Source organism: Schistocerca piceifrons, chromosome 2 (genome assembly GCF_021461385.2).
Source record: "Schistocerca piceifrons isolate TAMUIC-IGC-003096 chromosome 2, iqSchPice1.1, whole genome shotgun sequence".
In the NCBI taxonomy this organism is placed as follows: Eukaryota; Metazoa; Arthropoda; class Insecta; order Orthoptera; family Acrididae; genus Schistocerca; species Schistocerca piceifrons.
Genome location: NC_060139.1, coordinates 620,318,179 through 620,335,118, shown reverse-complemented (window position 1 = coordinate 620,335,118; position 16,940 = coordinate 620,318,179). Strand labels below are relative to the sequence as shown.

Sequence of the window (16,940 nt, the reverse complement as noted above, 5' to 3'; positions counted from 1 at the left end):
CCACCCTTAGTTTAATGTGACGGCTAAGCCGAGGTCACTGTCATTATTTCACGTGAGGACACTCACGAGAAAGCACGAGACTTGGTTGCACGAGCTGCTCTGGTACTCTTCTTTAGATTTTGCAGGAAATTACACACCATCCAACACTTCGGAAATAGAGCCCATTGCCTCAAACACCACGTCACCTCGTAAAGTAATATTTAATGATGTTTCAATCAGTTAAGAAACTAAATAATTTGAGATTTTATCCTTCAGTTACGATATTTAAAAAAAACTGTCCCTCGTACTTTAATTTTGTCTCTCAGATTTGTCTTTCTAGCATGATAAAAAAAAAAAAACAAAGACAAAACTGGATCCTCCCTGGCTAGAAATTTGGTTTAAAGATCAAAATACATGATAAGTGAAGGACAGTTTAAAATGTGATGTGGCGTTTTCGCAGCCACTTTGGATGCGCAGCAATCGGTTTGTGATGCTAATGGCTAAATTATTGCCCAAGAATGTCTCCGAATAGAAGTACAGGTGTTTCAAAATGATTCATCGGATTTCATAAGACCATAATTCTATACGAGCGAAGACAGAAACTGGCGGTATTTTTTAACTAACCCATAGCACTATAAAGTTTTTATTTTCAAAAGAACCATCTGATCTTAAAAGGCCTTATCTCTTACACGCATGCAGATATAACCTTGGGATACTTTTACAATTATGTTTAGGATCAAAGTTTTCATTTACCTTTTCAATATTCTCTCCACCAAACTCATCAAAAACTTCCAGCTGATAATCAAACACATCCCATACTGTTGAGGGTATGTCTCCAGTTATTGCATTCACTGCTTTTGCTATGAGGTGTTGCAGCTGACCCAAAGTTGCTGGAAGGGAAGTCTTTCACAAAACAAAGTAGCACACCATGAGGTCAGGCCAGCTTTGTGGCCAATGGGGCACTGCTAGATCCGTGTCCATCGTTCCGTTTTATCCGTCGTTGAGGCAGCAAGTTGTTAAGAAATGCTCTTACATGTAGATCACAGCACGGTGGTGCTCCATGTATTGTTGAAAAATGAACTTTTCAGTATATTCTCGCAGCCGTGGAAAAAGCCCGATCGCCAAAATATGCAGGTACCTTTTTTTCTTTTTGTGACATGTTGTATCCAAAAAACCGGATCGTCTTTGGCTATTTTTTCTTCTGGAGTGGCAAGGTGTGAGAAATGGGTTTACTTTATTGTGTATTCACTTTCAAAGGGCTTGGGCTCTCTGTGGGTCCTTACGTCCTTTGAGGATGTTGGTTAGGTCGTCGTGCGAGTAACTGACAGTAACTGTTTACAAGTAAAACACCGAATAACGGAGGATTGCATCATGTTTGATGGTCGTGTGGGGATGCAATAATGGCTCGAGGCACCTTGTATTTGTGCCAGTGTTGTGGTAGGGCCAGGCCTACATTCGCAAATTGGCGGACATTTCCCCGATACTCGTCTAATTTGTGAAAAATACGAGTTGCCTGGTCTTTTATCTTCTCAGTGATATATTTTTCTACAGTCAGCTCGTGTATTTCTCTCGTCCTGGCGCACCGTGGATCGCCTAGACTCCACTTCAAACGCCTGTTCTGTAGTGGTTGCAAACTGCGTATATTAGTCACATGTTGTTCCCCACAACGTCAAGCCTTACAGCAGGGAGGATTGTATCGTTGCTCTATAAAGTTATAATTTCGTTGACGGATTTAGATTCCTGCTCATGAAAAACGGCGTGAGTGCTCGGACCATCTTCATAATATTCAGTTTTTTATCTTGTATGTGTGGGGTAAAAGTCATCCCTTTATCCAATATCACTCCCAGGTATTTCGTGATCGTAGTCCAGGATATTAGCTGTCCGTTGATGGCAAGTCGCGTTCTCAGTTCCGGCCGTTTCTTCGTAAACAGTATTGCTGCACTCTTCTTAGGGTTTAGGGTGATTTTATTGCTCACTGCCCATTGTTCGGTGACGACAAGCTGTCGCTGCATCCTGTTGACAAGTTGTTCGATGTTCCTTCCAGAGGTTAGGAAGTTCAGGTACCTGATCCCTGAACAAGCGTGCAATTCAACCAGCTGACCCATGCAGACCGCTATCGGCAACTTCATGAATCGCCAACAAAATTAAAAGTTTTACAAAATCTTAATCATCATTGCTGCTTAAATCCAATGCGTCTTTCTCGAAACACCTTGCGAACTGTGATGTGTTTGTAGACTTTGTGGGAACTTCTCAACGACTTGGCCATTAAACGTCGGATAGTGACCTTCCTCAATACTAAAATGTACTGTCGTTCTAAAGGCTGTCCTAGTTCTTGAGGTCATCGCGCTTGTTCCATGTTTCATTAACTGCGAAGTCATGTGTCAGCAAGTCTCTCTTATTTCCATTGCTTGCCTAGAAAGTTGTGCAGAGGAATGACCTTGTGCTCTTTTGTTCGCAAACCGCTTCCTTGCAGACATCTTGTGTTATGCGCGAATCTTCAGGCGACGGTGTGTTGCCTAGATTCTCTAAGGCAATGAAGCGGTTATCAGCAGTAACATCAGCGCAATACGTCTTACTTCTCTCGAGTGTACTGCAAAGGCGGTAATTTCTGTACGGTGAATTGATGATCAGCCCTTCTTGAACTTATGTGGCCGCTTTCATCTTCTCTAGCCATTTATGGCTTCTGTATCCCACAATGAGCGGCGAAAATAGCACAAGCGTCGCGCTTTTATATGCTACTTTATCCTTCAGCCACACAGGACCGTGATACATCCTCTAATAAAGTGTCTTTACGGAACAGAGGACTGTTTCATATAGTAATGACAATTTCCTTGTCCTTTCCGTTTATCTGTACCTCAAAGCTTTTTTCGGACCCCTTCATTACTTAATGGCGTTGTTGGATATCTTACGTTTCCCGAATTTTTAGATTTAAACTTATTAATGTTCACTGTTGAATCCCATTTAATACGTTATATTTTCAGATCCATGTTCCATTACCGCAGTTTAAATTTTTCGTGTTTACCCTGAATCACTTGAGACAAATGTCCGAATATCATCCTCCAAAAGGCCAGAGCCCATTTCTGTCTCGACCTTGTCCAGTTACGCTAGCGGTCTGTTTCTAATGACCTCCAAGTCGATAGAGAAATGGGTTTACTTTATTGTGTATTCACTTTCAAAGGGCTTGGGCTCTCTGTGGGTCCTTACGTCCTTTGAGGATGTTGGTTAGGTCGTCGTGCGAGTAACTGACAGTAACTGTTTACAAGTAAAACACCGAATAACGGAGGATTGCATCATGTTTGATGGTCGTGTGGGGATGCAATAATGGCTCGAGGCACCTTGTATTTGTGCCAGTGTTGTGGTAGGGCCAGGCCTACATTCGCAAATTGGCGGACATTTCCCCGATACTCGTCTAATTTGTGAAAAATACGAGTTGCCTGGTCTTTTATCTTCTCAGTGATATATTTTTCTACAGTCAGCTCGTGTATTTCTCTCGTCCTGGCGCACCGTGGATCGCCTAGACTCCACTTCAAACGCCTGTTCTGTAGTGGTTGCAAACAGTCTAACCTCTTTGCTTCCCATCTTTCTTTCTTTTTAATGTTCAGTTTTCTAACCAACAGCTAATTTTTCCTCTGATCCTCTCTGTCACCTGTTCACTGCAATCAGGTTATCGGTGTAGTTCGTTGTTCTCTCCCATTTCGTCACACTTGCATGTTTCGGCATGTCTCCATACTTTACTTATCAAAATTGCAACACAGAAGTTTCAAATTAGTCTTAAAGGTAGCTACAGCCCGTCCCTGTTACTAGTAGCAGTTTTTCCCTCGGGCTCTGCGCTTCTTAAAATAGCAAGGCATCGGCACATGCGGATAAAAGGTCACAACTCAGAAGTTCCTGTGAGGTGTAAGGTGGCTTAATGACACATATCACATTGCGGCCAAATTCCACCACAATTCTGCCTAGCGCCACCGTGGACGTATTACAGGATGGGAAGCTCGTCACACTCCTTACTCAAATTTCAGCCCTTCTTTTTACGCCTCTGTGATGGAGATCAGAACCGCGACGCTCAGCGTCGAAACTATGCTATTTCCTTATGGGTGGTCGAGGAAAAAGTTTGAGACGCACCGCCGCTCGGTATCGACACGAAAAGGCCCCAGGGGGTGGCATAAATGGCGTCAATGAAACCACTCCTCAACTTCGGGTGTTGACTGCTAGACATTTTGCGGTTGAAAGCGATGAGGGACAGGGCGACGTTCTTGACCACCTTTGACACTGCTAAAACTCTGCGGACGATTCAACCTTGCTCCAAGGACATCGTGAGCCTGCAACGCCACTGAAGATGACGTCAACCGTTTGAAGTGTAGCTCGAACGAACTTTTATTCTGGTGTACAGTGTGGAACCACTAGGAATCGTTCAAAAGCATTCGAAAAAAATTTCAGCGTGATCCAAAGAAGCAAAGGGTGTTTATGACTTTTCAGCCATCCTGTTTCACGTCCTCCTGTGACATGATTACGGGTGGACACGACACTGACACATGCGTAAAATAAAATGTCAGAGAGTCCTTGAAGGCGCCCCCAATTGGGCAACACCCTTGGAGCCCTCCACATACCTTTGTTACGCACGTTAAAAATGTACCTGTACAGAGACAGCCAACCATTGATTCCTAGGCGCCGGTGTGAGAGACAACCATTTCGACGCCTCAAATGAGTGGCGCTACGTCGCTATACAACTCCTGCTGGCCGTATGCGAAATGCGAGGGATGTTGACAGGCATGCCTGCCACGCCAGCTCCTAGAAATCAGCGACTAGCTGTGTACGAACATTTTGAAAATGCCCAGCATCGATGTGTGGGTGGCACCAAGGATGTTGCCGAACTGGTTCTGCGAACCGTCGTTTTCGACAGCGAAGTGTGTCGAAATGGACTCCCTAAAGGAAAGGGTGGCTTCATTGGCGCTCTTTATGCCACCTCTTGGAGCTTTTTCGTGTTGATTCCAAGTGACGATATGACTGAAAGATTTTCCTCGGTGACCCTAAAGAAAACAGGGTAATTCCAACGCTGGGTGTCGCGGTTTCTGACCCCCATCGCAGAGGCGTCAAAAGAAGGGGTCTAATGTGGGTAAGAGGAGCGGTGGAGGCTGTGATGGAAATGCTGTGTGGCTAGGGCCTCCCGTCGGGTAGACCGTTCGCCTGGTGCAAGTCTTTCGATTTGACGCCACTTCGGCGACTTGCGTGTCGATTGGGATGAAATGATGGTGATACGGACAACACAACACCCAGTCCCTGAGCGGAGAAAATCTCCGACCATGCCGGGAATCGAACCCGGGCCGTTAGGTATGACATTCCGTCGCGCTGACCGCTTTTTTTTTGTTTTTTTTTGTTTTTGTTTTTAGTAGGTCAGGGGGCAGAGTGGGCAGGGGTCGTACTTGGAGGCCTGGCCACGGTGTCCCCGTCTCCTGACAGGATAAGGGAGAGGCAGCAGGAAGGAAACATTGATATTGTAATATATATTTTTTTTAGTAACAATAATATTTTATTTATTCATTTAATTGTAATGTCCCAAAAGAAAAATCATATATAAAAAAGAAGGGAAATAAATATAGGCCCGAAGTGACATCCTCGTCACTTCACTGGGAGTAAATCCTATCCCTCGAAACAACGTAAACCTGGGACTCCCCACCGCTTCGGGGGGTTATGAAACAAGCTGCCTAGAAAGTTCACAAAATGCGTTTTATATTTAGAGTGGCGTCTGATGATTTCGTGTTGTTCTAGTAGATAATGCCAATAGTCCATGCCCGATATCAAGGTCCGCGAGAGCACGTAGTGCGATGCGTGTCCTCCAATCCATCGGATTGCCGATGTTTTTTGGTGACGGGAAAAAGACAGGGTCAGGGAAAAATATAGCGTCCGTCGTGATCGTGGATTCGTCGGTGCGTCGGAGGAGGGCCGTGATGCGTTGCGTCAGCCGCCAAACATCCTTTGCCTCACCGCACTGCAGAGAATGTTCGTCGGTGTCCTGCATGCCACATATAAGGCAGAGCGGGGAATCTACCATGCGAATGTCGTACAATCGTTGGCGGTTGACTGTCTTGCGGTTGATTAGTGTATACCATGACGATCGCGCTGCTGTGGTGAGGAGAGGTGTGTGGACAGCTCGCCAAATCTGTCGCCAGTTTCGTGTTGGGTATTTAAGTTCGACAACGTTGCTGCCATGATGACGCCGCAAGTATCGATATATTTCACGGGTAGTGGGGATTCTGGTAGAAGGTATCTGTAACTGAACATAACTAAAATCAACAAAAAATCGCGCGACGTGAGAAAACGAGGGCGAGATGGTGCCTACTGCTACCAGTGGTTCAAAGGACGTGGGAAGAAGCACATCCAGGATGGCCGACGTGATGGCGTGTTGCCGCTGGTTCCAAGTTCGTAGCGTCGCTCGCAGGTATAGAGCGAGAGCCTTGTTCCGCACATCCGTGAGGTTAAGTCCTCCAGAGTGGTATGGGAGAGTTAAAGTCTCGTATTTGATCTTAAACAACATTCCTTGGCTGACATAGTATCCAAAGGCCGCCATTAATCTGTCAGCGAGACCATGTGGCATTGGCAGTACCTGTGCCAAGTGCGGCAGTCGCGAGGCCAGGTGAACATTAGTGTAGTCCACCCTTTGGAGCAGGTCGTGCGTTCGGAGTGAATTGTTGCGTATGTGCAGTCGGACGTTCTGGAGGAGACGTCGATAGCTCGCCGCCGCTGATTGCCGTAGCGATCGGGTGAACAAGACACCTAAGCATCGCAAGATGTCCACCGTCGTAAACGGACTTCGCAGAGCGTCCAGCCCTCGACCGATGTGCATGATCTTGGTTTTACTCATGTTGACCCTGCTTCCCGCAGCTACCCCGTACGTAGTAAGAAGGGTAACCACCTGACTTACTTCGTTCTCCGACCGGACGAGTATCATCAAGCCGTCGGCATATGCACGACACGTGAAGGAGCTCGCACGGAGTCGGACGCCTGTTAGAGTCCGTCTAAGAGTCTGCATCAATGGTTCGAGCGCTATTGTAAACATTATCATCGACAAGGGACATCCTTGCCTAACTGAGCTGCGAACAGGAATCATTCCTACCTCCCTGCCATTGACTCTCACCGTCGAAGAAGCGCCGCGAAGGAGGCGCATGAGGACGGTAATAAAATACTGTGGTATCGCCATGCGTCGCATGGTCGAGTCAAGGAAATCATGGTTGATCCTGTCAAAGCCACGATCAAAATCCACCGATACGAACGCCGCTCGCATGCGACAAGCTTCCGTCAGGGAAATTACGTCACGGTATTCGCCGAGGATAGAATGTATGTTGCTCCGAACCCCTAGACAAGCCTGGTCTGGTGGTATTGTTTTGGATATTACAATCTTGAGCTTTGCCGCCAACATTCGCGCAAAGATCTTATAGTCAGTATTGAGCATCGTGAGCGGTCTAAATTGATGGGCGCTGTCACTCGCTGTCGATTTCGGTATTGGTATAAGCAGTCCCGCCATGAACTGCGACGGAACATCCGTGTCAGGGCTCAATAACTCGTTATACATCAATACCAACTGGGACATCATTAAATCCGCAAATGCGCGGTAAAATTCGAGTGTCAACCCATCCGGCCCAGGGGATTTATGCACCGCACCCTTCACAAGTGCGCCCCGGATGTCATCTTCCGTTAGGGGTGCCAATAGCACCTCTGCATCCGGACCATCCACCTCCGTTTGCATCTGTCGCAAAATTTCTTCTTCTGTCCGATTGTCCGTCGGCGTCCCAGTGAAAAGGAGGCGGTAATGCTCCAGAAACTCAGCAGCAATGGCCTGTTGTGACGTCAAGGGCTGACCATCGTCATCATGGAGGTCTGTGATTAGGGATCGGCGATTACGCGCATGTCCCTTGGACACATGATGCATGCCAATACGTTCTCCATCGACGTTGTCCAAGCACCGAGCACGGATCGAAAGTCCCTCCAGTCGACGTCTCGTGATCGATAAAAAGCAGGCCTGAATGCGATGGACTTCCGCTTGACGTTCGGGCGATGGGGCCCTGGAGGACAGGTCGCGGAGCACCATGTAGTAACAGTCAAGTGTATCTCGGAGCCATTTCGCTTTTTCCTTGCCATACGTTATGAGAGCTCTTCGTATCGCCGGTTTTGCACACTGCAGCCACCACGAAAGAACCGTACGGTGCAGCGGCAGACGGCGAGTGCAAGTCTGCCATGTTTCTTCGATCCGCTGGCGACATTCGAGATCCACCAATAAGGAGGAATTAAGTTTCCAGGAACTACGACTCCGCCAGACCCGCTGCCGTGGGAGGGTTAACGTGCATAAATACGCAAGGTGATCCGTAAAAGCTGTGGGCCAACGTTCAGCAGCCAACACGTGATCTCTTAATCCGTCAGAAACATAAATCCGAACCAGCCTGCTCGCCGAGTGGCTAGTAAAATACGTGTAGCCCTCTCGCTGCCCATGGATCTTTTGCCACGTGTCCATAAGGGCCATGTCCCGGCAGATCGTGTTCAATGCGTGGCAGGAGCTGAAATTAGGAGTTTGATCCTTCGGTGTGAGTACACAGTTAAAATCCCCCCCTACCAAGATGTGGTCATACCTCCCATGGAATAGGGGGGCAATCTCCTCCGAGTAGAAACGTGCACGCGCCTGTCGATTGTCAGATCCGGAGGGTGCATAGATATTGACGATACGAATGCCGTTCACGGTCATAGCCAAACCCCGAGCCGAAGGAAGGTAATCGAGGTCACACATCGGAATCCCTTCCCGGACTAGTATCGCTGTACCACGTCCTCCATCTGGAGTCGGCGCTAGATAAGTGTTGTATCCATGCACGTCGGGAAAAGCAGCATTGAAGGTTTCCTGCATCAGCAGAATATCAACGTCTGTGGCGTAAATCATGTCCCGGAGAAGTTGCATCTTTGCAAGCGAACGTGCGGTGTTAATGTTCACTGTGCCCACCTTATATGCTTGGTCCGTTGTCGTTGTCATGCTCGTGTCACGTCATTGTGAACTCCAAGGGCTTTAGTCCACTATTCGTGCTCAGAGGGGTGCCCGCCAACGGGCTGCCCTCCTTCGTTGTCGTTCCGTGGTGTGCATCCTGTAGGTGAGTGGTCATCATTTGGGGGTGGCAATTCCTGTAGGTCTTCGACTGGTTCCGCCCAGTCGCAGTGGTCATCCATCCGAGAAACGTCCTCTGATGTATTTCGACGTGGCTGCCGGGACATTGGTGTCCCTGACTCCTTCGTCGGCAGCGCTGGGTCAGTCGGTGTCAATGAAGAGGGACCATCTAAAAGGCAGGACATCCGGTCACCATCGGACGGAATCCTGTCAGCGTCCTCTGAAGACACGTGTTCTGTGTCAGACAGTTCTTCGGCTAGGATACCTTCAGTGTCCCCTAGGCTAGGGGGGGACGTGTCACCCGAACTATGGCGACGCTTTTTGCGACGCTTCGGCGATCGCTGTTTGCGTGCCCTGCCCTCTGCTGCCTCACTGTGTTCGTCGGTCGTTCGTTGGTCCGTTGCCGGCGCCACCGTCTGGACCTCCACTTCCACGTCTCTTGCTACATGTGAGTTTCCGGAAGGTTCCTCCCTCAACTGTCGTGACATGGGTGCAGGGACATTCTCCGAGTCACCTCCATGCTCCCGTAACTCGGTCTGCTCTTGCATAAACACGTCCTTGTCACGCTCCGAACTTGGCAACACTTCCCGGCGGGCCACCGACACGTACGTCATCGGCAGTTGCGTGAGAACTTCTCGCTGTGACGCTTCTCCACGTGGCAGTTGCACGACGCGGCGTTGTATGCACTCCGAGCGGATATGTCCTTCTCCACCACAGCCAGCACAGGTGCGTGGCTGGCCATCGTAGATCACAATAGCTCGACATCCGCCAATGTATAAATAAGACGGGATATGTTTAGTAAGGACGATCCGCACCTGTCGCACGCCGTTTAGCACAGGATAGGTATTAAAACTAGCCCAGCGTTCAGGCGTATGACTAAGTACCGTTCCATATGGTCGCTGCGATTCAGTAACCATCGATTCTGGCACCTCAAACGGCAATTCAAAGATCCGAATGACCCTCACACCCAATCCTGAAGGAGCTACTGTTACATCGCTGATATGGCCATCAGAGTGTCGAAATTTAAATCCTCTTTGAGCAGCGGAGAGAGTTCTTTCACACGCAGCTTCATCGGTCATCTTTACGTACATTGTACTGCTTACAATGGACAGGTGTATTCCAATTATGTCTGCAGCAGGTAAACGAACTTCTTCCCTCAAAAAACGCTCTATTTAGAAAGCTTTGGGTCTGGCAAATTCGTTGTCGAACGTAAATTGGAGCGTAGTCTTTCGAAAATTGTGTGTCATGGCGATCGAGTCAGACAACAACACGCGCGAGTACCGGCGGTGTAAACACTTCCTCGTTCACGCGCGCCCGCGGCCGGGACAGCAGGTCCGTGCCGCGCCACTGCCTAAAGCAGACTGTGTTGCTGACCACTCAGCTACCAGGGGAGGACGGTGGACGTTGTGATTTACGTCCCATTGTGTGACTGGTCCACAGTGGCGTTGGGCATAATTGAGGTGAAATTTGGTGCCAATATGACAGTGTTAAACCACCGTACACTCACATGAACTTCTGAGCTATGGCCTTTCTTTCACATGTTTCGACACGCTTCTGTCTGAAGCGTTGTTGAGATCGAGAGTGATATCGCATGGCCACATGCTTCTGTACTACTGCAGAGAAATTTGAGACAAAAATCAAAGTTCTGCGTCTCAGTGTGATAATTGCGAGTCTTAGAAAAAGTGACTCTTAACTGTGTTGCAGTGTAGAACGGAAACGTCCTTCGGCGTTGTGAACACTTTCACTTTCACAACGTAGACTGCTAACCATTGTAATAGCAATACCACGGAGGACGTCATAGACGAAATTTTGCTTACAGTGAGTATAGAGTGCAGTAGCAACATCAAATGATTAAATTTGTTGGTGATGTGGGATTATATGGGGTTTTATTACACGGGGCTACCACCTGTGGCAGCAACAGTGGCCTTAACCCGGCTGGCCATCGAGTCTAACTGACCTTACATGACATAAAGGTACGCCACTGAATACTGTTTCAGTTCGGTGCCAGAGTTGTGAGTGGCGAGTGGTGACGGCCAGTACCTCAGCAGCCCATGACCAGACGATCCAAGTGGCTGGTAAATTTGGAGTACCTGACTTCCATGGAAACAGTCGAATACCATTTACATCGAGGTAGAACAGGGCAGCACAGGCAATATGTGGTCTCGCATACCTTGTTGAAAGATGACTTCATCTAAACCTCAAATACAGGGCACAGCCACGGACCTTAATAAGTCAGAAATATCACGGCTACTGTCTAAATTACCGGCCATGCGAAAAATAGATGATGGTGTTGTGTATGTAATAGCACCCCATACCACAGTGTGGACAGTGTCTTGAAAGGAGGATATAAGATGAACATCAACAAAAGCAAAACGAAGATAATGGAATGCAGCCGAATTAAATCAGGTGATGCTAAGGGAATTGGATTAGGAAATGGGACACTTAAAGTGGTAAACGAGTTTTGCCATTGGGCAGCAAAATTACTGATGATGGTCGAAGTAGAGAGGATATAAAATATAGACTGGCAATGGAAAGAGAAGTATTTCTAAAAAAGAGAAGTCTGTTTACATAGAATATACATTTAAGTGTCAGGAAGTCTTTTCTGAAAGTATTTGTACGGAGTGTGTAGCGTCTTGTACATCAGGGAAGCAAGGGAGAGGATGTTGTTATGGGTGGCCAGTATCCTCTTTCTACAACACAAATGCACACGTGGATTGATATGGTTGTTTATTTACATGAACATTTACTTAACTTCAATATATTCTGTGTGTTTTGGCACAGGCTAATCAGTAATAGTCCTCTTGCAGACAATATCAGTAATTTTGCTATTACAAACTTTAGTCTTACTACTGGTGAAGTACAAGTCCTGCTGTGGTCACTAATCTGGTCGCTATGAACTGTCGAAGCCTGTGATGAACTATGTCCACTCCGCGAGTGTACTGACAGATGCCATCTGGATGAATGAGTCAACGAGTTGAGTCCAAGCGATTGAGCGACGCCTCGTGGTCAGCGGCGGCGGCCTAAATGCATGCTGTGGAGAGGGCGTTGGTGGAGTGTTTCTTGTGGTGTGTCTCTGGCCTCTCCCGTCATAGGCGCGCTTGATCCGGCGCCTAATATCGATCTTCGCGCTTCATCTTTTCCGACCGGTGTGCCAGCACAGAGTGTAGCCATGTATGGAAGTGAAACATGGGCGATTAACAGCTTAGATAAGAAGAGAATGGAAGCTTTTGAAATGTGGTGTGAATGCTGAAGGTTAGACAGGTGTAGATCACGTAACAAAAGAGGAGCTACTGAATAAAACTGGGGAGAAAAGAGATTTGTGGCACAACATCACTAAAAGAACGGATCGGTTGGTAGGACACATTCTGAGAGATCAAGGGATCACCAGTTTAGTACTGGACAGAAAAGTGTGTGTGTGTGTGGGGGGGGGGGGCAGGTAAAAATCGTAGTAGAGGGAGACCAAGAGATGAATACAGCAAGCAGATACAGAAGGATGTAGATTGCAGTAGTTACTCAGAGATAAAGAGGCTTGCCCAGGACAGAGTGCCGGCCGGGGTGGCCGAGCGGTTCTAGGTGCCACAGTCTGGAACCGCGCGACCGCTACGGTCGCAGGTTCGAATCCTGCCTCAGAACCTGCGAGGCGTTGAATACAGCCATTCTGAACTCATCGAATCCACATTCGCGTGGCAGTCGTGGGATTCCAACCAACGCGATCAGTGGTATCGCGGAACGATAAAGAGCTGTCTTGACAGACAATCTAATTCCGCCTCTTGCTAATAGTCTTTCTCCTTTTCACACAAGACATAATAACACAACTTCCTCACAACAGTTCATTGAAAGAACTCAACTGTTAAACATTTTCTTACACCTACTTACTTTGAACAGTTTCGCTGGAGTGCTAGTCATTTTCTTATCTAGGCATGTATAAGGGGCGATCAAAAACTTTCCGTTCACAGGCTGTACAGCCGAAAATCGGTATGCTGATCAGGCAAAATCGCCATGAGCATTGAGACAACCATTCCACCGACGTACCAGGTCGAAGGTACCTGTTTGATAAAACACCGTGTCCTGTTGCATGAAGAACTACGTAACGGCCTGCTGCACATCGTCGACCGACAGGAATTGTCGGCCCTTCAGTGCCTTCTTTAAGGGACCGAAGGGGTGAAATCGCATGGGGAGAGATCAGGTCTACAGGGCAGGTGTTGAAGTGTATTCCACTTGATTCAGGTTAACTGCTGCATTATGACATTTTTGCGATATGAGGACGTGCGTTATCGTGACCAGCACGGAACTTAGCGCACCATTCCACAAAGGTGGTTTCCGACAGACATGCTGGCCCGTATATTTTCTCCAAAGGATGTCTACCAGTGTTTGTCTAGAGGAGGAGGAGGAGGAGGAGGAGGAGGAGATTAGTGTTTAAAGTCCCATCGACGACAAGGTCATTAGAGATGGAGCACAAGCTCGGATTAGGAAAGGATGGGGAAGGAAAGCGTTCATGTCCTTTCGAAGGAACCACCCGTGCATTTGCCTTAAGCGTTTTATGGAATCACGGAAAACCTAAATCAGGATGGCCAAATGCGGATTTGGATCATCGTCGTCCCGTTTGCAGGTCCACTGCGCTACCTCTCTCGGTTTGTCCTCCGGCAGCCAAGAAAAGAATGACAGCACGTTGGCAATAAAGTCACCATAGTTCACATTTCCACATTTACTGCACGGAGGTCGAAAAGACCTGTATGCCACACTTGCGTACATGTCAGTGCTTATACACGCGCATCGTAGTCACGCTACGGTGCTTACACACTGCAGCAACGCCCCCAAACAGAAACTTTTTGAACCCTTCTCGTAAAACATTTAACGCCAAATTGAAGTTCGTTGCATGTCGTCTTCACACTGTCACAATTTTAGTGGCTACTAGTGTTGAATTACACCAATAGCTTTAAGAAAATGTGATAATGGAAAATGAAAAGAATAAACAACTTGAGGTAGAGCTTAAAAATGTTAACGTTACCTCCACTAGGTTTACTGTGCTCTTAGTTCAGTGTAACGAAGAAGCCGTTTTCTGCACTACGAAAGCAACAATCTGGAAACATCTGTTCTTGTCCACTCCATGTGGGCAATGTTTCTGAAGTCAAAGAAAGCTGATTTTAGTATCACCGTGTTAACATTGTTTCAGGAGCGTCGATACGGGCGCATCCGGCTCCGACTACCCACAACAGAATTCCTGAGTCATCGCAGTCATGCAGACCGGCAACGACTCGACAACACGCGTGTTTCCAGTCCTCACTGTACATATGTGTATATAAATGTTTTTGTATTACACTTCCTTATAAACTCCGATAAGCACTATTGGAGGAACAATCACTACATACTGTGCCATCCTCAGATTCTCCAAGGTATGTGGTTATAAATTAAAACTGAACAGTGAAGCCATGTATCTTTACAGTATTGGTCATAATGGAAAAGTGATGTTCGTAGCTGTCAAAAGAGCAATTACGTTGCAGCTGAGCGTATCAGTCATTGCAAGTTCCTATGCCTGCTCATCGTCCAAAAAACACAGAATTTTCCTACAGATTATGTTCTGTCCAACACAGTTATCTTGTACTGGCGATTTAATAGACTGCTGTCAACGACAGCAGGCTATTTACATGACTGATTTCGGCATATTAATTTAAACTTCTCAGACGTTTTTTCGCAGAAGATTTTTCTGTAAATTGCTACAGTTTCGCACTATCATGTAAACACAAAACTTTGGTACACTAACTTACACGTCTACATTAAAATTTGCATTGTGTCAAATTATATTTCATTACAATGTACTCACGTATAAACTTCATAATTATTGACACACAAACGAACTCTGAAGAAGAGAATGTCTGAATCTTGTAATATTTATTCTATAAATATGCACTGATGGCAAAAAACTAGAAAACTATCCTCATAACTACAAATACAGTCTAGTATTTTTTGTATTTGCCTCCACTCTATCACGTTACAAGAGATTTTGTTAAAATTATTTTTATTTTCAAATGCAGTCACATAAACTTTTTAGATAAGGATTATCCTCACATTTAAAAATAAAAAATAAAACTTTCGTGTAATTTGGCATATCTCATGTAAAATACTTTCACTTATATGAAATAATGACGTAATAAAAATACTTATGACAATGTGCTGTACAGCAAGACCACGTGTTGTCGTTACCTTAAAACGTACTGTGCTAGACATTATCTAACAGCAAAGAATAGTAATAGCCACACAAAAAGCCATTTCGTAGTGGGTAAGAAGAGACAAAATATTCGACAAAAATACATGTTGTATCATGTCCTGCACTACTACATAAAACATCAGATCTAAATTTTCATTCCTCATTTTCTTGGTTAATTACTTCTTAATCTTTAAATATAATAAGAGTTTAGAAAATATTGGTTCAGTACTGGATAAGAGCCACTAGAGATCGCTGCCACTTTAATCTCCTCACGATTTGTTTGCTTTGTAGTACGTCAGTCTCGTACGTTCCCGCAGTAACGGAGTGCTGCTGCTTCTTTCACTTACATCACATCGAAGACGCGTCGTGGCGTAGGTACACAGAAGTGCCAAAGAAACTGTTCCAGGCACGCGTATTCAAACACAGAGATAGGTAAACAGGCAGAATACGGCGCTGCGGTCGCAGCGCTTATATTAGACAACAGGTGTCTGGTGCACTTGTTAGATCGGTTACTGCTGCTACAATGGCGAGTTTGAATGTGGTGTTATAATCGGCGCACGAGCAATGGAACACAGCAACTCCGAGGTAGCGATGAAGTGGCGATTTTCACATACAAGTGTACCGTGAACATCAGCAATCCGGTAAAACATCACATCTCCGACATCGCTGTGGCCGGAAAAAGATCCTGCAAGAACGGGGCCAACGACGACTCATGAGAATCGTTCAACGTGACGAAAGTGCAAGCCTTCCGCAGATTGCTGCAGATTTCAATGCTGGGCCATCGACAAGTGTCAGCGTGTGAACCATTCAACGAAACATCGATATGGGCTTTCGGAGCCGAAGGCCCATTCTTGTACTCTTGATGACTGCACGACACAAAGCTTTACGCCTCGCTTGAGCCTGTCTACACCGACATTGGGCTGACGACGACTGGAAACATGTTGCCCGGTCGAACGAGTCTTGTTTCAAATTGTATGGAGTGGATTGACGTTTACGGGCGTGGAAACAACCTCATGAATCCATGGAACCTGCATGTCACCAGGGGACTGTTCAAGCTTGTGGAGGCTCTGTAATGGTGTGGGGCATCTGGAGTTGGGATAATATGGGACCCCTGATACTTCTAGATACGACTCTGACAGGTAACACGTACGTAAGCATCCTGTTTGATCACCTGCATTAATTCATGTCCATTGGTCATTCCGGTTGACTTGGGCAATTCCAGCAGGACAATGCGACACCGATACGACCAGAAATGCTACAGAGTGACTCCAGGAACACTCTTCTGAGTTTAAACACTTCCGCTGGGCACCAAACTCTCCAAACATGAACATGATTGAGCATATCAGGGATGCCTTGCAACGTGCTGTTCAGAAGCGATCACCCCTGCGGATTTATGGACAGCACTGCAGGATTCATGGTGTTAATTCCCTCCAGCACTACTTCAGACATTAGGCCAGTCCACGCCACGTCGTGCTGCGGCGTCTTTGCGTGCTCGCGGGGGCCCTACACGATATTAGACAGGTGTACCAGTTTCTTTAACTTCAGTGTATAAGTGCGCCCCACGAACTGGGCTGCTACTTGCAGCAGGTCGTCATCATCTGCACTGAAACAAGCGCCCAT

The 16,940-nt window shown here is 46.7% G+C and overlaps 1 protein-coding gene across 1 annotated transcript in view; it reads left to right on the top strand.

Annotated features, from left to right (window-relative positions):
* The window catches only part of LOC124777756, a 34,740-nt gene extending 19,763 nt beyond the window's left edge, over positions 1 to 14,977 (top strand). The window contains exon 4 of the mRNA XM_047253258.1: positions 14,289 to 14,977. Within this exon, the coding sequence (XP_047109214.1) occupies positions 14,289 to 14,340 (52 nt within the window). The 3' untranslated portion in view covers positions 14,341 to 14,977. The remainder of the gene's footprint in view (positions 1 to 14,288) is intronic.
* Positions 14,978 to 16,940: the final 1,963 nt, after the last annotated feature.